The 22,765-nt window shown below is 34.4% G+C and overlaps 1 protein-coding gene across 2 annotated transcripts in view; it reads left to right on the top strand.

Annotated features, from left to right (window-relative positions):
- vps13c (vacuolar protein sorting 13 homolog C) overlaps positions 1-22,765 on the top strand; it is a 109,905-nt gene that overhangs the window by 45,299 nt on the left and 41,841 nt on the right. Inside the window, exons 29-54 of one of the 2 annotated variants that reach the window (XM_056461528.1) lie at positions 141-294; positions 380-459; positions 569-628; positions 1,744-1,894; positions 2,207-2,323; positions 4,001-4,104; positions 4,193-4,360; positions 4,573-4,608; positions 7,558-7,862; positions 8,281-8,428; positions 8,523-8,631; positions 9,480-9,607; positions 9,702-9,858; positions 11,390-11,469; positions 12,053-12,112; positions 12,936-13,089; positions 13,181-13,300; positions 13,548-13,651; positions 14,887-15,054; positions 15,136-15,440; positions 15,646-15,793; positions 18,020-18,152; positions 18,251-18,378; positions 18,486-18,646; positions 20,176-20,429; positions 22,166-22,389. In XM_056461528.1, the coding sequence (XP_056317503.1) occupies positions 141-294; positions 380-459; positions 569-628; positions 1,744-1,894; positions 2,207-2,323; positions 4,001-4,104; positions 4,193-4,360; positions 4,573-4,608; positions 7,558-7,862; positions 8,281-8,428; positions 8,523-8,631; positions 9,480-9,607; positions 9,702-9,858; positions 11,390-11,469; positions 12,053-12,112; positions 12,936-13,089; positions 13,181-13,300; positions 13,548-13,651; positions 14,887-15,054; positions 15,136-15,440; positions 15,646-15,793; positions 18,020-18,152; positions 18,251-18,378; positions 18,486-18,646; positions 20,176-20,429; positions 22,166-22,389 (3,756 nt within the window). The remainder of the gene's footprint in view (positions 1-140; positions 295-379; positions 460-568; positions 629-1,743; positions 1,895-2,206; positions 2,324-4,000; positions 4,105-4,192; positions 4,361-4,572; positions 4,609-7,557; positions 7,863-8,280; positions 8,429-8,522; positions 8,632-9,479; positions 9,608-9,701; positions 9,859-11,389; positions 11,470-12,052; positions 12,113-12,935; positions 13,090-13,180; positions 13,301-13,547; positions 13,652-14,886; positions 15,055-15,135; positions 15,441-15,645; positions 15,794-18,019; positions 18,153-18,250; positions 18,379-18,485; positions 18,647-20,175; positions 20,430-22,165; positions 22,390-22,765) is intronic. The other variant, XM_056461529.1, reaches the window with a different exon arrangement.

Genomic DNA, 22,765 nt, shown 5'->3' with positions numbered 1-22,765 from the left:
TGAAGTTTTGTTGTAACCAGTTTTTCTGGACCTTTGTCCTTGATGAAAATTCTGATCAATGTATTGTTGTCAAAATAAACTAATTTAAGTTCAAAGTACATTGCTGTTATTTTGTGTATGATTTCTCTATATGCGTGTAGGTGTTGTTTGAGCTCACGAGGCAGGCCGCTCACGAGGATGTTGTATTGGCATTCAGTGTGTCTCAGTTGGGTGCAGAGGGCAGAATACGAACATTCGATCTAAGTGTTACATCTTACCTGCGAAAGATCAGCCTGGATTACTGTGAGGGAAAAGGTACACATTCACAGATAAGTGCAATCAGTGATTTAATGTTTCAAGTACTTGATTCTGTGTCTCTCATTCTTGTATGTTTTTATAGATGCACAAAATCAGCCACTTCACCTAATTACCTCTTCAGACAAACATGGCTCTGATCTGTTGAAAGTGGAGTACATCAAGGTAAGCCTGAGCATCAAACACTCTTCTAAAGATTTTCTTTAATGCGTTGTTTGTTTTAGATGAGTGCTTTAATTTGGGCTGGTCTATGTGGCTTTTTTGTGTCCTTTAGGCTGATGTGAATGGACCCAGCTTCAGCACCTTGTTTAATAATACAGAACAGACACTGAAGGTTTGTTTAATTTTTTTGTACAGTTCCAAATAAATAAATACAGAAATAAATGTTGTTTTAGTGTATGTATTCTACTTATTTTTTTATTAAAGCAAAGTTAAACAAAATAGTGAGATAAGCACATATTTAGTCATTCTTTCATTTTATTAAAAATGTTTATTTTTGGAAATATAATTATATTGTTGAATTATATTGTATAATTTAAATGTTTTTTGTTTATGTATTCTACTGAATCATGTCGTATTAACTAAATAAAATAAAACGTATAAAATCTTAATATATTTATTTAGTCTGCCGAATTATAAATATAAATATAAATAAATATTATATATAATATAATGTAAAATTTAAATGAAGTTTTTATTTATTTAATTTGTGTTTAATTAAAAGAAATTTAAGGGAAAACCATTTTAGTTGTGTATTTAATCATTAAAAGACTTATTAAAAACTTAAAAATAAACTAAAATTAGTTATTTTGTATTAAAATCTTTTAATCTCTATAATCTTTTGACAAATATGTGTGTGTGCATTATATATTTTTATTATGTGATTTATACATCTTATAAAAATCTTTTTAATAGTTGGAATCATGTATTAAATATTAGTATTTTTAAATAATATTCTAAATAATATTTATTTAGAATTTTTTTGACCCATTTCACATTTCCGGGATTCTCAGTAGCGGAAGGTGTCATAGTTGGGTAAACTTAGAGCGCAGTGAATGGGGAAGTACAACAAATATTTTTTTACAACTCTATTTGCTGAAACAATAAAAGAAAAACTCCACGATGGTGTTATTTAGACTTTTAGAAAAAGGAAAATAATAGTCTCCTTTCTCCTGAGGAGAGAATATCATCAAATTTACTCTCAGCCCCATAGACGCTGTATTAGTAACACCTCACATAATCTGTAATTTTTTTTGTAATATGACTTAAAGATAATATAATGCATTCATAAATGCATATAAATGTTCACAAGATTTAAAAAAAAAACTAAATATTAAAAACTTTCAAGGATTTAGGATTATGTTGATAAACATGTCATAACAGTCTTGTGAAACGGGTCCATTAAAGTAAATTTAATTACAATGGTTGCTGACCTATTTTATTGCACAGGTGGAGTTTTCCTCATTGGACTTCCTGCTACACACCAAAGCTTTGCTGTCTACCATCAACTACATAAACTCAGCAATACCACAAGAACTCATGGCCACTAAAGAGAGAGAAACCAGGAGACGAGCGGACCGTGCAGCAGTAGGAAAGACAGGTGTGGACAACACATACTATACACACGCTCCTTAAAATGAGTGAAAACTAACGTGTGTTGACTGATGTCAAAGCAAAAGGTAAAACCTGAATGCTCATCCTTCTTTGTGTTGTCTTTGTCTCCATTTTGTAGGTTTTTTCTCGGGTAACACATGTGTTTTTGCTTGACATTTGCATTGATCATGACTTGGAATGCTAACATGGTTCTGAAACAGAATCCGTTTTGCTTGTGCTAAAGCATGTTTCAGTCAGAGCTAGTTTCAAATTGTGTGTTGTTTGGGTGTTTTTAACTGGAGTATCTCTGTTCTTGTAGTGTCCAAGGGTTCGAAGGACGCTGGTGTTGTGAACTTTAAGCTGTCTGCTGTTCTGGGCTCCTTCAGAGTTGCTGTCTGTGATGACAGAAGCAACATCGCTGATATACGTGTCCAAGGTAAAAAAAAAAAGATTCTGTACTAGCGTTATTTTAACATCAAATGGCATCATACTTTCATAGCATCATAGTTTAATGTGTTTATTTTTGTGCTGGATAAACATGAAAAGAAACTTTTGATGCTAACGGTATGCTATCCATCTAATAAACATGCTAGCAGTGTGTTTATTTATGATAGCACTATGCTAATTCATGATAAAAACATGCTAACACTTAAATTCATGGAGAAAACATGCTAACATTAATACTAGCAACCTGTTAATTGTTGTTAGCAACATGTTAATTAATCTTAAAAACATGCTAGCAACATGCTAATATTATGCAGTAAACATCCTTAAACATGTTAAAAACATGCTAATTCTTGCTAGCAACACATCAATGTTAAAACATGCTAAACACCACAGCCATATCACCCTGCAGCTCAAGACTGGTTACTCATGGAAGCAGGCTGAGCCTGGTCAGTACCTGGATGGGAAACCACATGGGAAAACTAGGTTGCTGTTGGAAGTGGTGTCAGTGAGGCCAGTAGGGGGCGCTCAACCTGCAGTCTGTGTGAGTCCTAATGCTCTAGCAAAGTGAAGGGGACACTATACTGTCAGTGGGCGCCGTCTTTCGGTTGACACCTTAAATCTGTAGTCCTTAAAAATCCAATGGCACTTCTTGTTAAGGGGTGTCCTGGCCAAATTCCCTCCATCGGCCCTTACCCATCAAAGCCTCCCAATCATCACCATCCAATGATTTGGCTCTATCACTGTCTCTCCACTCGCCCTATAGCTGGTGTGTGGTTAGCGCATTGGCACCGTTGTCCTGTGGCTGCCGTCACATCATCAAAGTGGATGCTGCACACTGGTGGTGGACTCCCTCCTCATGATTATGAAGCGCTTTGGGCCATACACAATAAATGCGCTATATAAATACATCTTACAAATGCATTGCTCCATGCTAATTCATGTAAAAAATAATAGAAACGTTATTTAATAATAAAAATTGTAAGCATCTTGTGAATTAATGAAAAATCATAGCAACATGCTAGTTCTTGGTAAAAGCATTATTAAATGGTTAGCATATTATTGAATACGTTAAATACGGTCCTGGTAAAAGATTTATAAATGGTTAGCATATTGTTAAATACATTAAATACGTTCTTGGTAAAAGCATTATTAGATGGTAAGCAAATTGTTAAATACAATTTATGTGAAGTCATGCTAGCAACCTGCAGCTTTGTCAAGCCAACATCAACATTTGTCAGCAAACTTTACTCATCTTTAAATATTTACTTACTTTATACGGTTTGTGTGCTTTTTGTCACTTGTTTTTTTATGTCTACATAGTTTTCACTTTTAATTAGTTTGACTTAGAGCTGTAAATATTAGTATTCCCATAATATTAAGCTAAACTTAAGCTTAATATTGCTAACATTATAACATTAAACTTATTAATTGTCTTTAAAGATAAACATTTTAGACTGAAATAATGTAAATAATTGTATTTTTTTTATTTATTTATTTTAAATAACAGGTAATATTTGTTTTATTCAGTGTAACATTTTGGGGGGTGGCTTTACTATTAAACATCTGTTCTTCAATATAAACAGATCCAGCATTATATAGAGTCATATGTTTTCCATGAGACCGTTTTATACAAGTTAACCAAACAGCTTGCTTTCATTTTTGTCAGGCATTGATGCGTCTGTGATGGTTCAGGCAAAGGAAACAGATGTTTTTGCTCGCCTGCGGGATATTGTGGTTCTAGATGTTGACCCAAAGACCATCCACAAGAAGGTGAGCTTTCAGTCATTTTGATTTCAGCACATTTGAAGATGGTAAGTTTGGTTCTGTTCTTCAGTCATGTTTTTGTTAATACTCCCAGGCGGTGTCCATCGTTGGAGAGGAAGTGTTCAGCTTTAAGATGACCCTGTACCCCGGAGCCACTGAGGGGGATGGCTACACTGACACCTCCAAAGTGGATGGCAAAGTTATCATGAGACTTGGCTGTATCCAGATCGTCTACCTGCACAAGTTCCTCATGTCTTTATTGGTAAGAATTAAACAAATGCACTTACCATATATATGTTGCCGTCTATATTACTCAGCCATCTTATCTCTAATTGCAAAGTTTTGAAATCAGTATTTCTCTGTGTCTTTTTTTGTATGTTGAATGGACATTTTCTGTTTGTCTCTTCCTTTGGTTTTGTTTTGACTCCTTTTCCCCTCTCATAGTTTCCGTTAACTGTGTCTTCCTCTTTTCAGGACTCTTTTAGCTATCAGTACCCCTCTGCTGATGAGGTACAGGCTTGGGCATGATGCATTAAAGTCCTTCGCTTTGCAGCTTAACTTTAAATGCACCTTTGCACACACTGAAATACACCATTCTAAAATGTAATACTGCTGGATTTGTCATACATGCAATTACACCTTTAATTTTCAAGCAAGACTGAAAAGTTAATCCAGGTTAACAACGTTCATGGCTATATTTATCACTGCCGTTGTTTTGTTTCTAGTACAGTGGTTCTTAATCTAGGGGTCATTTGGACACTATAGGCCTTAGCAAACTTCTGTGATGATTTGAAAGGATTTCTACAAATGTATTTACTTATAAAGAAGCTAATAATATAACTTTAGCCTAAATGGTTAGGCTAAAAGGAAAAAAGTCATCATGTGATTACATAATATTTTCAAATAAAATTCCACATGTTTCATGTGTGTTTTAGTTTTGTTTCACATATGTTTAATGTTTAAACATTCTCATTTTCTTTGAATAAAAATTATCTCCTTTTTCATAATTATGCAACAAATCCAGAAAATACCATTGGGAGTTTTATGTTGGCTCATGTTGAGAACCACTGCTCTAGTGGCAGGTTAATGCTGTACTAAAAATCAATGCTGATTAAATATTTAATGTGAAGAATAATGTATATTCTTTATTCTACAAGATGGAAAAACTTTTTTACTACTTGTGGCTGCATAGTCATGAACATTTCATAAGATTTAAACTAAGCTAAGCAATCTAAAGGTTTCCAGTGACTAATATAATAATACATTCAGTATATATATATATATATATACACTCACTGGCCATTTTATTGTGTACTCCTGGTTAGTATTATTGGGCTCAGAAACCCACATTAATTCTTTGAGGCGTAAATCCTACAAGTGCAGAGATTCTGATCCTGATTCTGATTCTGATATGGGGTATATGTACAGCTAGTGTTTTTCCCCATACAGATAAACTTCTGGTGAACGGTAAATGTGACTTCAATTTATATGGTTCCATTTACAGCATCGATTTTGTAATGTAATGAAAATATTATCAGTTGAATAAACTTGAGCGTTCATTTAGTTACTCAAGCGTAAACGTGAGATGAAAAGCTGTTTATATGCACTTGCTGTCAGGATCAGCAGGCTAGCACAGAAACTCCATTGAAAATACTGGAATAAAATACATTTTCATATTTTAAAGACATGGCGCAGAAAAATGGAATTTAAAGCAGTGCTTCTTGCACATTCGAAGACCTACTTTATATCATATATCAATCAGGGAGTGATTGATCGTTAATTTCTAAAGAAAACGGATCATAAACCCTCCGATTTTGTAACTGCATACATTTCACCGTCCTCCTCCATATACCCTATTGACATGTAGATCCATCGGCTGCACAATTATGATGTGAATCTCCTGTCCCAGCACATCCCAAAGATGCTGTATTAGATTGATATCTAATGACTGTGGAGGTTTTTTGACTCTAGTGACCTTATTGTCATGTTCAAGATTTCTAGTTTTTGAATGATTTGAGCTTTGCTGCATCATCCTGTTAGAAGAGGTGTTCATTGTTTACTATGGTTATCACCAACAACCATGTCACATTCAGAGTCACTTTCGCTGTGTTTCACTCCACTTTTAGACATGCACTTATGAACTTCCCTTCCCTTGTTCCTATGGGGGAATCCCCAATGTCATTTTGAAGTGTGTTTCACTTCATCAAGGGAACGAGGAAAGCTCACATAGACATACCCTAGATCTCTTGATCTTGCCAGAGGTAGCGAGTCGGCTTCATATGTCCACTCCAGCACCTATATGTCCCAGAATACAATGTGATTGCGACGTCACAGTGTATTTCCCAAGTGCTCAAGGGTTGAGGTTATTTCATTTAAACCCATTCAGATACTTGCATAATGTAATCAATGACGTACATTCAAGGGAAGTTAGGGAGTGAAGGACATAAAAATTGGAGTGTAATGTAGCCTTTGTCCACATGCCTCATTGTTCTGAGATACATCCCTGCAAATGGTTAATTTAATATTAGCATTATTGCACAGTTGAACAGGTGTACCTAATAAAGTGGCCAGTTAGTGTACCTTTCTTTGTTAAAAATTGTATGAACTGTTAGTTGTTTCCACGTAAAAAAATGCATTAAAACATCTCAAAGGAACTCTCTTTTGTACTTGAGAAATATTAAATGTACAATCCATAAAGATTAAAACTGCAATAATAGTGGCACCAAACAAAATTGTGTTATCGATATTGGTTTCTTCTATGGTTATTGAACAGGCCAGATATACTGTAACATTTCTTGAGTCATTGTTGCTCAACTGACCACAGTTCTAATTGGTGCTGCCACTGTTGTTGCAGAAATTACATACTAAGTGTTTTTGTATTTTAGCGTTTTAATTTTAACTAAGATGTCCCTGTTTTAACTATGAGATATTATTAAAGAAATTAAAGTTAGGTTATGATTATTTATTTAGATTTTTACAATTTGACTCTATGATATTTACGAATACAGTAAGGCCCAGTGTGTTTAAATGATTTGATTGTGAATATTCAGGTTTGCATGTGTGCTTGTCTCATACTGCTTACTAAATAGAAGTCCAATATTTGAGATGGAATTTGCGCACGATATGGATGCCTTGATTTGACTGGATTTAATATTCATTCTCTACATGCTTAATAAACAGCTCACCTGCCATACATAAAGAATACAATCATCAACTTCCCTATGTTCTCCCACAAAACAATACTGTTTCACTCCAGCACTGCTTTTTCCACCCTTTTACAATTTGCAACGTTTAGTTGTAAATTTGGCTTTCAGGTGTTCAATTCAAAAACATCCCTGCATGAATCGTCCCTAATTTGGATTCCAAGATTTATATATTGAAATCTTCCCTCACATCTACTGAACTGCCATGTCATGCCACATGAGACTTTTTAATTAACTATTGCTTGTCTTTCTATAGATGTTTGTGGATAATTTCCAGACAGCGAAAGAGGCTCTAAGTGCCGCCACGGCTCAGGCTGCAGAGAAAGCAGCTTCCAGCGTGAGGGATTTTGCTCAGAAGAGCTTCAGACTTGCCATGGACATCAGACTGAAGGCCCCCCTTATCATAATCCCTCAGTCCTCCACATCCCACAATGCATTTGTGGTTGACCTGGGTCTTATTACAGTGGGAAACCGCTTCTCGTTGCTGGCAGCTGAGGGCTTCCCACTGCCGGCTGTTTTGGAGACCATGGACGTAAAACTCACTCATCTCAAACTATCCAGGTAATGATGAAAGCTGGAAATCTTTTTTTTTTGTGTGTGTGTATTTTTATTTTTGGTTTTATAGTATTGTTTTAGTTAAAAGTCATTGACTTGAGTAGAAATATTATTTTAGTAATAATTATTAACTGTTATAATGCTTACAAAAACTAAAACAAAAACTATTTCAGCTTATTATATTCATTTATTAAGTAAAATCTATATATTATATATGCTATATATATACATACACACATACAGTATGAAAAAACCTTATATTTACTTTACCAAATAAATCCAATTACCAAAATAAAGTTCTAGTAAAGTTTCTCCTTCAATTTATTTATTTTTTTAAGCATTAGTCTTCTCAACCTCTCTTAATGTTACCAAATAATTCAGTAATGCGTTTCTCACTCCTATTTATTTTACATGGTTTCCTCAGGACTGTTCTGAAGCATGATGCTGATCCTCTAGATATTGAGATTCTGGAGCCCATAAATCTAGAACTTTTAGTCAAGCGTAATTTGGCTGCCGCCTGGTACAACAAAATTCCGGGTGTGGAGGTCAATGGAGTACTCGTGTCAATGAATGTGAGTCTCTTGGTAAATGTTTGATTTAAAACGGGACCCCACGCTTATTGCATGGAGAGAAAACTAAAGGTCTATATTTATTTGGTGTGTGCAGATGTCTCTTGGACAGGAGGATCTCGGCGTCCTCATGAGAATCCTAGCAGAGAACATTGGCGAGGGAAGCAAGGCTGCTGCGGTGGAGGGAACAAAAGCTTCTGCTAAAGGTATAAGCGGGATTTTGGGATTCTGTGATCTCAGGATATGATTGAAAATTAAAGAAAATCTTGTTAAATTAAATGTTTTTAAATTAGCAACCTTAGATGTGTCATTTGACATTAACTCATGTTCAGCAAAAGCCCACATTACATATAGGCTGAGTATGTTGAGTCCATCGCTAAGTGTCTAATTGAGTTTACCACACTTACTGAAGCATTTCAAACAAGGTGAAGTAGCAATTGTAATACAATTGTTATTAATTACAAATGTAAGTAAATTACATTTACACTAGTATTGCAGACTTCTTGTAAATAATCTACATAATCAATAGTCTTTAGTAGGATTTAAGTGTTGAGTAGGTTTTAACTGTTTAGTAGGATTTAAGTGTTGAGATTTATGATGAAAGCTCACAGTGCAATGGAGAAAACCTGCAACAAAAATTGATTTTACAAACAATTCTATTGACAAATATATTTTAGCATGCTTTTTCTAATGCTAATTATTTTGTTTATCAAAATCTTTTTCAATTACATTTGTTTGTTTTGATCATTTAATTCTTTGAGTATTAAATATGATATAGCAGGCTTTATAGGATTAAAAGATAAGTGTTTATCTTTGTTTTTGTTCAGAGTTACTGTACAGTTACTGTTACAGAGTGAACTGGTTCAAGAGGTTAAAAAAATTAAAAGTGTCTGTATTTTTGCAGCACAACAACACAAGAAATGCCAAATATTGCCCCAAATTTGAACAGATTTTGTCATTTTAGGCTGCAAAATATATTTTAAAAAATTCCTACAAAATCCTGGATTGACTAATAAGTTCTTAGGGCTTAATTTGACCCTGTCGTCTTCTACAGATGAAGCAGTTATAGATGAAGGACTGATGCAGACACTTCCAGTGGGTACAGGTAGTCAACCTGCATTGACAAACGGTGCTTTCACCGAGAATGTTGTCAACGTGCTGCTCAATTTTGAAATCAAGAAGGTGGTTATTATTTTCATTTGATGTCCTACAGACAAAAGCTTTGTTGACTAGGAGTCTTGTGTGGGCTGAAAACTCTGTATTTGTTTTCTTGTAGGTTATGCTGATGTTGAAAAAATCCAAAAATGGGGATGAGAGTCCTTTTTTGGTTCTCGATGTATCTCAGCTTGGAATTGACACCAAAGTTCGAAAATACGATATGGAGGCAACAACATACATCAAAACTATCTCCATGAAGTGCCTAGAGTTCCCTGGTTTGTAGAGTTTGATTGTAAACCAGACAAAAGGGGTTTTCTGTAGATCTTAAAAAGTTCACCCTTTGATAATTTTAGGCCTGAAAGTTTTTAAATTAGAGCAGAAAATCTTAAATTTCTAAATTCGAATGAAATAAATGTTGCATACACTGCAAAATAGCAGTATTTTTTCTTATAGCAGTATTTTTGTTTTCCAGTGCTATTATTTAAAAGTTCTTCATTTATATTGAATCTAAAGTAAATGCATTTGATTTAAGCCTTATTTCAAGAGTTCAAGGAAAGGAGGAGGAGTAAGGTGGAAGGGAGGATTCTTCAAAATGAAGATAGCTGTTATATGGAACCTAGGGTATTTATAGTGGCTTAGGAATCGTCTGATTGGTGAATCATAAATTGAATAATGCGGGGCCGGCTGCAAGAAATCATAAGCATGTGATCCTCTTAAAATTTGAATAATTATAATTATTATATTTATTAATTAATAAAATAATTATTAAAATTCTAAACTTCACTTTCTGTTAACCTGAACAAAAGATTTTATGAACAGTTTATGAATTTTGTAAGAAGCTATAACATGTATCTCTCAGTGTGTCTAAGAAGATTCTCATTTTTACATATTTTAGAAGAAGTATTTCTTCTTGTTTTCATCACAAACAATCTTAATTTTTAGAAGTTTTGCTGAAGGGTCATAAACCTACTTCTCATCTCTTGTCATTTCAGTTCCCATTAAATCTTGATGAATCTTTGAATATTTGTATTAGAAAACGAGACAAACTTACTGAGGAAGAGCATCAGTTTTATATATTGTTTCTGATCAGAAGATACAATAAAATATATTTCCATTTTCTGATTATTTTTAGCAGAGTTGGGTAAACCTTAAGCTTTTTTTGTGTGGAATTAATAATAAAAAAAACAGAGAGTCAGTCAAATTTATATTTTAAGACTTTTAAATGCTCATACAACTAATTCAATATTGATGTATTGTGTACTCTAGAAATGATTTAGTCATATGCTTATCTTCATAAAATCTACAAAAACCCACACATTAGAAATTAACACAATTTTATATGTTATCATATTATTTATATATTAATAAAATATATATTTTAAAAATTGCACATATTCATCACTCTACATTGCACAAATTCATTTTGAATTGTACACACCCACTGTACATATACATTTGTAATTATGTTCATATCCATCTGCATACATCTGATTATTAATATCAATCTGTACATATATTCATCTTTTGGTAATCTCTGTTCATAGCTAATACAACCTATATATAATGTTCATAGTGCATCCATCTGTAAATATTACTCATAATTTTTCTATAATTGCAATTTATAACTTATCCCTATGTCCTGCACTTGCTGCTTTTGCGCTCCTGGTTAGACTTAAACCGCATTTCGTTGCCTTGTACTTGTACATGTGTAATGACAATGAAGTTAAATCAGTCATACATACATCAGTCGATGAAAAAATAGTCATACTTGTCCACCAATAAACATGTGCGTACGTCTTTTTGCAGATTCAAATGGAGAACCGCTTTGCATAATCAGTTCCTCAGCAGAATCGGGAGCAGATCTTCTTAAAGTCAAATATTTCAAGGTAGCTCTTTGTTTTTAGGTAGCTCTCTGAACATAAATGTGAACAAGCATTCCCTATAGCTGGATTTATACATACAAGTATCTTTAATTATAAAATGCATTATATGAGCATTGCTCAAAACCTAATATTGTGTTGAATGTTTCCATTTTAATGCATGCTAGAGTTGACTTGTGGCAGAGCATTTCATGTCTAGACAGGCTTTTAGCTCTTACCTTTAACTATTAATTTAGGTCAGTGCATGAATTCATAGCACAATCAAAGCATCAGGGCAATTGTAGCCAACCATTATGCTCTTTAATGTTTGTGAATGAAGTGGCTCTTATTTTAGGCCCTTCTGAGAGCCATTTCTTCATCGAGACTGTCAAACAAGTATACAGCTAAAGATCTAGATATATAAGTGCATAGTAATTGAGTCCTGATTTAATGCATAGTTGTTGCCTATGTGATTAACAAACTTTGATTATAGGTTGTATATTATTAATTTTAGGGTTACAGTATAGATGTCTTCACAAAATGCATCAGGTGTTGAGAGATCTACTTCATGAATGGAGATCTTAATCTTGTTTCATTCTTATCTTTGTAGGCTGATCGAAATGGGCCAAACTTTGCAAGCCTTTCCCAAAATACTGAGCAGAAGATGAATGTAAGCATCCGAGCATCATGAAATATTATGCAATTTTGGAAATTGAGGTTTTAGGCTAAAATAATTGCAAGTGAATAGGGATAAAAAAGTAGCTAAAATGTACTTTATTGCCATAATTCCCTGGTGGATTGATTTACATTGAGAATTGCAATTTTGTTTTGTTACAAGTTTTCTGAAAGGTTATGTTTTAATAAGCAATTTGGGCATTATTTATTTAAATAAGCACTAATGCATGCAATTGGATGATGTAATGTTCAGTGTATATTTTTGCATCTTATTTTTTCCCCCCAAATTTTTGTAGAATATTTTATAATCAGGCAAAATATTTACATGAATATTGCTATGTAAAACCCTAATATCCTAAAATCCTAAGATGTAAATAAAACTGTGAAGTTTGGTGTATGTAAATGCTGCTGAAAATATGGCTCAAAGCACAAAAATTTTTAATAGTTTTGAGAAAACATCTTTTAAAAATATGTACTGTAATTGAATTCTGCTGCCACAATTTTTTTTATAAGAGAAAGAAGTTTTCTGTCCAAAAAGTCAAAAACAGTGTTTTTTTTATACTGTAGAGCAGTGTTTCTCAACCATGTTCTTGGGGGACCACCAACACTGCATGTTTTGGATGTATCCTTTGTCTGTCACACCCATTACAGGTCTTTCAGTCTCTGCTAATGAGCTGATGATCTGAATCAGGTGTGTTTGCTTAAGGAGACATGAAAAATGTGCAGAGCTGGTGGTCCTCCAGGAACGTGGTTGAGAAATACTGCTGTAGGGTTTCATCTTAACTTCTGGAGAACTTCATATTGATGTGTGTCTTCAGGTGGTGTTCTCCTCGCTCGACTTGATGTTGCATACTGAGGCTCTGCTGTCTACCATGGACTTTCTGTCTGCCGCTCTGTCCACCAGCAGCCTGCCCTCACCTGAGAGAGAGAGCAGAAAGACTGAAGATATGAGAACTACCTCAGCTAAATCCAGTAAGCACACACAATATCACCGAAGCTGACAAATGTTGAGTCTTTGAAAAAGGATTAGGAATGCAGTAATGAAGGATTGTTTGTGTCACAGCTGCACTGAGCTCTCCAACTGATGGTGATATCATTGACCTGATGGTGAACATGCAGCTCGGAGCATTTAACGTGTTGGTTTGTGACCAGAAGAGCAACATGGCTGACATCAAGATTCAGGGTGAGGATACATTTTAGTTTTGAAAATGTAAAAACTCAAGATGCTATATACTTTAAGCGTTTAGCTTTTCAGTAAACCATAAAATTGTGAAATATAATTCCAATTTAAAATGACACTTTTAATGTTTTTTTTAAATATGCTTAAATACAATGCATTCTTTGTCACATGATCCTTTAGGAAGTATTCCAATTTGCAGATTATTTCCGATTTATTCACACAAGACACTTTTTTTCCTTCTCTCCTGTAGGATTAGACGGTTCTCTACAAATGAAAGGAACTCAGACGCACATGTTCACACGTCTGCGTGACTTCATCGTTATAAATGTGGATTCAAAAACGATTCACAAAAAGGCAAGTTATTCTGACCACAGGAGATTTTTTGTTTTGGCTTGGGAAAGCTAGCATACAATGATGTACTATTTAATTTTCTCCTATTCCTGACCAAATTTTTTAACACACACAAAACATTTGTTACCATCATGAAACATTCTAGCAACATGTTAATACATGTTATCAACTTTTCAAACATGCTAAAACAGGCTAGCAGCTTGTTCATTTAGCAGTGTTAATCATTTTTGAACCATGATAGCAGTGTGCTAAGGCAATATGTTGGAAACATTTTAAAAATATTTACTCAACTTAATTAAAACATGCTAGAAACATGTCATCTGTATGTTAACAGTCTTAAAACGTGCAAACAACACAGCGAAATTGTTAGAAACATGCTAGAAACATACTGTTTGATCCTAGTATAGTGTTAAAACATGCTAACACATGTGCAAAACATGTTAGTGACATCCATGCTGATACATGTTAGCAATTTTACAAACATTCTGAAACGTGCTAGCAGCTTGTTTGTTTAACAGTGTTAACCATTTTTGAACCACGATAGAAATGTGATAAGGCAATATGTTGGAAACGTTTAACATATACTTTCACATTTTTAAAAAAGTAACTAAATAACACGTTAGTTATTATATAAAAGTTATTAAAAAGTTATAATTTTTAAAAAATTATTTTTAACCTTTAATGGATAGAATAGTGCAGAGTATTGACAGGAAATATTTGGGAGCAGAGAGAGGGGAACGACCTCGAGCTGTGAATCAAACTTGGGTCGCCGTGAGCACCGTGGTGCTATATGTCGGCGCACTTAACCACTAGGCTATTGACACTGACGAAAAAGTTATTATTTTTGTAGTATTTTTCTGTTTTACAACATTGGTTGGCGACATGTTATTAATTAAATACCACATGCAAAATTCAAAAACATGTTAGCAATGTGCTAAAACATGTCAGAAACATATTAGCAACATAAATACTTGCTAACAGTATGCTAGCCAAATGTTAAACATGTTTTTTTTTTTTTTGCTTTTGAACATTTATTTTTAAATCTTAGGCTAATCTTTTTCTAGCTAACATCAACGTTTGTCAGAAATCTAGTCATCATTTTTTATTAATTTCACCTTTTGCCATTGACTGTATTTGCTATTCATAACTTTTATTGTTTTATTTAATTTTAAAGATGTACTTTGGCTTTTAAATAAAGTACAGCTGAAGAGTTTAATCTGTTATTTGTGGTTCTGTAGGCCATCTCTATCGTAGGCGATGAGGTGTTCAGCTTCAGCATGAGTCTGACGCCCAAAGCCACTGAGGGGGCCGGCTACACAGACACTTCAAAGGTTGATGGCAATGTGAAACTCAACGTGGGCTGTATTCAAGTGGTCTACCTTCACAAATTCTTCATGTCGTTGCTGGTGGGTTTGAACCGCACACATGACCTCTGCGCCGATTCGATTCGAGCACACTAAACCTACATTCGCTTTCTCTCTCTACAGAATTTCAGTAATAACTTCCAGGAAGCGAAAGAGGCTCTCAGTGCTGCCACGGCTCAGGCTGCAGAGAAAGCAGCTTCCAGCGTGAGGGATTTTGCACAGAAGAGCTTCAGACTCGCAATGGACATCAAACTGAAGGCCCCCCTTATCATAATCCCTCAGTCCTCCACATCCCACAATGCTGTGGAGGCAGACTTGGGTCTCATTACAGTGGGAAACTGCTTCTCACTGCTCCCAGTGGAAGGCCGTCCGCTGCCTGCTGTCATAGATAATATGGACATACAGCTCACTCAGCTAAAACTGTCCAGGTAGCACATTGCCACGTGGCTTATCTAGGATTCTCAGACTTGCTTTTCGGAGTATAATTATATCCAATATGTGTCCATTAAAAGATCAGATAATTAAATGAACAGAATTCATTTAATGGATTTTCAAAGTCCAGTATCTAGCTAGCCATTATTTTCCTCTATGCATGCTTTTCCTCTTATGCACACTTTTTTTTGATGTCCTCAGAATTTCCATGGAGCCGGACTCAAGTCAGACTAGCTCGAAACTGTTGGAGCCTGTCAATTTGGTTCTGTCCGTTAAACGTAATTTGGCAGCATCATGGTACCAGAAGATGGCTGCCATAGAAGTGGATGGAGATCTGAAGCCAATGAAGGTCTGTTCACATCAGCCGGATGCATTAATTAATTTATAGACCAAGACGTATAGTGAGCAGAAGAACGTTTTCAACTCTGTGACATACTTCTGAGCGAACAGATGGATTTACCAGAAAATAAGAAAATTGCGCAAGTCAAAATTACATTTGTGTTTAAGCAAAGACCATAAAATACACAAGACATGTCACTTGTATCTTTCTGAATTGGGAAAAGTGTAACGGTCAATATGGTGAAAAAAGCCCCGCCTACTAGTACAGGAGCCATTCATTGATCGCTGTATGGCAAATAAAACTCTCCTTCTAGTACAGGAGCCAATCATCGATCACTATAGACTGATGATACTCTGGGGGAGGGGCTCGGACCAGGCGTGACTTTCTGCAGATTTTGTGAGACTTGGATGTTTAGAAATTAAACTGAAGGAAAAGATGTTGTTTAATTTTATTAATGAATCTTAAAATCTGCATGAACCAGAAGTTGCTGAGAATCTTTTTAAAAAAAAAATTATATTTCATTATTTCTATGTACTTCCAACTGAATGAAATATTGAGGAGGGAGTGCAACTTTCTTTTTGTGCATCATTCTCCCAAAGCAAACTAAGGGTGTGCTCACACTAGGTACAGTTGCCTTGAACCGTGCTAAAGTGCGATGGTCCCTACCCTCCCCTCTCCCCGATAGCCTGCACTCATACTTTATTTTGCCTTCCTAGCCAGAGCATGCTAACGTTATCGATGATGCGACTGTTCAGTTTAACAGGAAGAGAGGTGCTCTAACTCAGCACAGTGGAGATTTCTTTAGTTTACGCCTTTTGATGCTTATAAATTATCATAAAATCCTTGTGCTGCAGGTAATACAAGGTTTGCTGAAGGTGCAGCTGATGTGCAGCTACTTTGTATCTTTGATAAACTACAACAGTTTGCATTCATTGAATAGTAAGAATAATTAGTAAATCCATATGAAACAGTCCCTTAAAAGTGACGTCGCGTCTTCAGTTTCGGGCTCAGGTGTGCTTTGCACTCGTACTACAACCGTACCAAACCAAAGCCCAACCAAACCATACTCTGGCACACCTCTTCCACCAGGCCAGGGCCAGCCTTCTGAACCGTGCCTGGGCCCGATTCGGTGCACTCACACTTGTCAAACAAACCGGGAAATGCGCTTTGGCATGGTTTGGAACGGTAAAAGGGAGTGGTCAGGAATATTGAGGCTAAAGCCATCAAACATCAGAGAAGGACTGCCACTCCAAACAGGAAATCAAATGGACAGATTTTGGTTAAAAATTGCCAAAACAACAGTTTTTTCAGTGAATCAACTTGCACAGATTAATTTGTCAGCTAAAGAAATACAATGTGTGCTAGCAAAATAAAAAGTGTAAATTTTGATTTCACAAGGACTTTAAAGTGACAGTGGCCCACTGTAAATAAACGGACTGCTGTCAATGTTAATGAAGCAACAAAGACAAAGAGTAATTCACTGCTCACTGCTCTTTACAGAACAGATTTTGTATAGTTAATAAACATGAATCTATATTTAATTTATACAGTGAAGACTTATAAATTGACTGTTCACTGTCATTGTTGTTTGCCTTCTTAAAATCACCATTGTGAATGTGATGTGCACTGAGGCTCCATCACAAAAATGTGCACCAAACTGACTTGCATTTTGAAAACATAGAAAAAAAATTACTTGGAAGAACAGATTTTATGTTCCAAATGCAGTGGCAATTTTCTCAGTGTAATCTAACAATAACATTTAATATCAATATTGTTTATACATTATTACTGCATCAAAGTTATAAATTCCAGTATCATGTCAACACTGTTTTGCTATATTATGTTTAAAATTCAAATAGAAAGTTAACTTTTAATTTAAGAAGATGGTGGCTCAGTGACTCAGTAGTTAGCACTGTCACAGCAAGAAGGTTGCTGGTTCGAGTCCTGACTGGGTCAGTTGGCATTTCTGTGTGAAGTTTGTTCTCTCCGTGTTGGAGTGAGTTTCCTCCGGGTGCTCCGGTTTCCCCCACAGTCCGAAGACATGCGCTATAGGTGAATTGAATAAACTAAAAAGGCCGTAGTGTATGTGTGTGAATGAGTGAGTGTATCTCATATTTTTATTCCTCCATATTTTGTGCGGTCTGGTTCTAATTAATATAATATGTAATTATACATTTGGAAATGAATCGTGTGGAAAATTAATCAAGATCCTCTCATTTCCTGCCTGTGTTCCAGGTGGCTCTGAGTCAAGATGACCTGAGCATCCTGCTGCGGATTCTGATGGAGAACATTGGCGAGGCGAGTGAAGTTCAGTCTGATGCAACACTCAAACAAGAGAATGCGCTTGTCAGAGCTCGTACAGCGACCGGTGAGAGCAGCCATACACACAGATGTTTTTGGTTTTTTTGGTCCTGGAAAAGAGCTCAATAAATGTGGATGATTTGTGTATGTGTGTGTTGTGCATAGGCTCTGAAATTCTTGTGGAGAAGCTGTCGGAAAGTAAACTGAAGGAGACAGAACTGCTAGAGAGTGTCAGATTCAGCTTTAATGTGGAGTCTCTTGGCCTCACACTTTATAATAATGACCCTTCACAGGTGCGTATGAAGCCAACAGGACATCACTGATTGTTTACAGTTGCACTCCATTGATAAAGAAAGTGTGTGTGTGAGTGTACTTTATATGTGTCTTTCTCTCTTTGTAGCCCTGTGTGCATGAGGAGAAGTCGTGTTTAGGTGAATTTATGCTGTGTAAAATGAAGACGTCAGGGAAAATGTTTAATAACGGCAACATGGAGGTTTCCACTATTCTCACCACGTGTACACTGGATGACAGAAGGAGTGGAATTCAGAGAGTCACGTCCAGGTGATTTACATATAAAAAAGAATAGGTTAACTAGTTTGATCTGATTAGTTTGATATTTTTTAATATAAATAGTTTTTTGAATAATTTTTTTATTATGTGTTCTGAAATATGTAACAACTCTAAAATATAAACAATTATATTATAATACTTTTATATTATTTTATATTTTATATTATAAAATACTTTTAATTATATTATAATACTTTTAAATAATACTTTTATAGACATTCTAATATATTTTTATTTATTGAAGTAAATTTCAAATGTTTCCCAAGTGATTTAACAGAGCAAGGACATTTTCACACTATTCCCTTTTGATAATTTTTGTTCTTCTTGTTTGGCTGTAACAAAAGCAGAATTTTTTACATTTTAAAACAGTTTTTAAGGTCAATATTATTAGCCCTTTTATTTTTACTTTTTTGGCCACAGCACAAACCACTGTTGCCCAATGACTTGCCTATTCAACTTAATTAACCTATTTAAACCCCTTAATTGCACTTAAACATGAATGCCAGTAACTGTAGAATATCTAGTAAAATATTATGTACTGTCATCATGGGAAAGATCAAATAAATTACTTATTAGAAATTAATTTTTAAAATGGATTCTGCTTAAAATGTGTTCTATGTTAGAGAGCACTTTTATTTTATTTTCATTCATTATTTTCTTTTGGGCTTAGTCCCTTTATTAATCTGGGGTTGCCACAGCGAAATGAACCGCCAACTAATCCAGCATATGTTTTACGCAGCAGATGCCCTTCCAGCTGCAACCCAGTATTGGGAAATTTATTTTATTTTATTAAATATTTTTAAAAGAATTAAAATTTCACAGGAGGGCTAATAATTTTCACTTCAAATGTATATATTATAGTATGATAGCGTGTATACATTGCAAAAAATATACATTGCGGTTTCTTGACTAACCGCATCTGTTTAATGTTTATCTTTTTATTTTTTTATTTTTTATTTTTTTATATTTATTTTGTGTTGTCACTTGTCGCTTTATGTACACTTGAAGCTTCTGTAGCCAAAACAAATTCCTTGTGTGTGTGAAGCACACTTGGCAATAAAACTGATTCTGATTCTGAAAAACAAAAACGCTTTTCTTAATAAGAGTTTTTATTTCTTGTTTCTCGTCCAAATCTAAAAATTCTTAAATCAAAAAGCATTTTCTAGACAAGCAAAAAAGATTGTCTTGTTTTCTGAAATAATAAATCAAAATGAAGTGACTTTTGTCTCAAAACAGACATTTTCTAATGAAAATGATATATTATAAAGATTATAATGATAATATTTTTTGTTTTACACAAAGCTCTTAATTACAGCATTATATTGTAATGTTGGAAGAAATGTCATCAGTTTTTTTTTTTTTTTAGTATCTTAAACGCACCAAGCTAGCACATATTTAACCAAAAAGTAAACAATGAAAAATAAATCATCTATAGAATTGGACAGATTAACTTTGCAAAGAGTCGTGTTTCTGTGCCTCACCCCTCTTGTCTGATCACTTGCTAATATTTTCCCCTGTAGGATGCTGGGAAGGCGTGATGAAGAGACGTCAGAACCCATGATTGATGTGACGTATTCTCAGAGTGCAGATGAGCGTTCAGTGGTCGCTGTGCTGCAGAAGCTCTATCTGTGTGCCAGCATTGAGTTCCTGCTGGCAGTCGCTGACTTTTTTGTACAAGCCTTGCCCACGAGTCTACCCACACAGAGAGAGAAAACCAACCAGCTGCCACTCAAATACGTCTCTGAGCCTAAAATCCACACAGAACCTAAAGCAGGTGTGGATGATACTGTTAAAGATTGAGAAGTCACAGGTTAAATAAAAGATAATGAGTAAAGAAACCTTGAAACCTTTTGAAATTGTTGTCAATATACAGCTATGGAAAATATTAAGAGACCACTTGGCATAGCAATGCTTTATTTCCATACGAGTTAACCCTTTAACTGTCCCCCTGATTTTCGAGCATAGATGTAAAACTGTTCACATGTTTAACAGAAATTATTTTAAATCTTTAAATCGCTTTTTGGTGCATAGATTAAAGCTTCAAACCTTCAAATCTATGTACATTTAATTCTTTAAACCTATGTATCTTCAAACTAGCTTTTTACCTTCAAACGAGTTAACCCTTTAACTGTCGCCCCACTTTTAGAGCATTGATGTGAAAATGTTTGCATGTTTAACATAAATTAGTGCATAGATTTAAGTCTGATCTCATTTTAAACATGACACTTTTCAGATTTTAGCTGAAGTGAAAAATCTCAATAAAATACGTTATCTGCCGTTAAATTTATAAAAATATTAAAACTATAAATTTATATTTCAATATATTATATAGAAAATGTATTTTACAAAACATGTTTTACCCTAAAATGAACAGAAAATCTAAGCTAAATATATGATCAAATTTTGTTCAAAATTTGAAGTTTATATCTCAAAAAATTAGCTTTCAGTAAGATTTTGTTTGGCCGCAGTACCAAACATAATCACCAGATAGTATTTCCATTGGTGACCATATAAGGGTGTCCACTATTTCTTTACTGTTCTTTACTACTAACATTTTTCTGGTATTTGATTTGAATTTAGCCTCCAAAAACATTTTATGAAATCAATATTTGATGGAATAGCCCTAATTTTCAATTACAACAAATAAAAACATTTGTTAATATCAGTTTTTATTTCCTTAAGAAAAAATGTTAACGACAATGGGAGTGTTTTTTTTATGTGTTATCAGACCTTTATGGGATAAAACACATTAACATTATACTCAAACACATCTGATAACTTCAGTCAACCCAGAGAATTGTCAAGTGGTCTCTTTAAAAAAAAATTTCTAAAGCTGAAAATATTTTTCCTGATTCATAAACGTCTAAATTTAAAGTTTATATCTCAAAAAATTTACTTTCAGTAAGATTTTGTTTGGCCGCAGTACCAAACATAATCACCAGATAGTATTTCCATTGGTGACCATATAAGGGTGTCCACTATTTCTTTACTGTGTGTGGTTTTTGAGCAATTTGAACCCTTTCTTTAATCATACTTTTCACAATATGTGTAAAGAACATCACATTTTTCTGGTATTTGATTTGAATTTAGCCTCTAAAAACATTTTATGAAATCAATATTTGATGGAATAGCCCTAATTTTCAATTACAACAAATAAAAACTTTTGTTAATATCAATTTTTATTTCCTTAAGAAAAAATGTTAACGACAATGGGAGTGTTTTTTTTTATATGTTATCAGACCTTTATGGAATAAAGCACATTAACATTATACTCAAACACATCTGATAACTTCAGTCAACCCAGAGAATTGTCAAGTGGTCTCTTTAAAAAAAAATTTCAATAGCTGAAAATATTTTTCCTGATTCATAAACATCTAAAAGCATCTATTAAAAATAATGGTTAATTAACCGGTCCAACAATATGTGAATATTTTATTTCAGAAAGGATTCATTTATTTAATTTAATATTTAATCTATATTTACAGTTTTTAATATTGTATCTATCATCAGCCCCAGCTCCGAGAACCAAGCTGCGAGCAGTTGTGGTGGACCCAGAGGTTGTGTTTGTGGCTAACCTGATGAAGGCAGATGCTCCGGCGCTGGTTGCCTCGTTCCAGTGTGATTTTAGTCTGCTGTCAGAAGAAGCCGGTCAGACCATGAAGGCCAATGTCAGGAGGCTGAAAGTGCTCGCCTGCCCCTTTATCAGGGCGGAGGGGGACAAAGCTGTGACCACAGTATGTTTACTGTATTTGTTAGTAGTAATAGTTTACTTAAGCAGCAAAGTTTTAAGCTTATTTCATCTTTTAATCTTTTAAGAAATAAGTGAAAATACAATGCCTGAGAAGAAAAAAGACTTTAAATTAGACTTTTATTTTTAGCATGTTATATTTTTGGCAACAATCATTTTATCTATTACTGAACTTTTTGAATCTTAAAATTTTAAAGGCATAATTAATTTTATTTGAAATGTTACAATGAAAACCCATTGTAATCCAAAGTAAATGTGGTCCAGCTCAATGTCATATTGTACATATATATTATTCGTCATGTAACTGTCTTTGTAATACCTTATATTGTCTCTATAATGTTTAATTGTGTCATTTGTAATGC

This window comes from Danio aesculapii, chromosome 7 (genome assembly GCF_903798145.1).
Source record: "Danio aesculapii chromosome 7, fDanAes4.1, whole genome shotgun sequence".
Lineage (NCBI taxonomy): Eukaryota > Metazoa > Chordata > Actinopteri > Cypriniformes > Danionidae > Danio > Danio aesculapii.
This window is presented reverse-complemented; position numbering and strand designations above follow the sequence as displayed.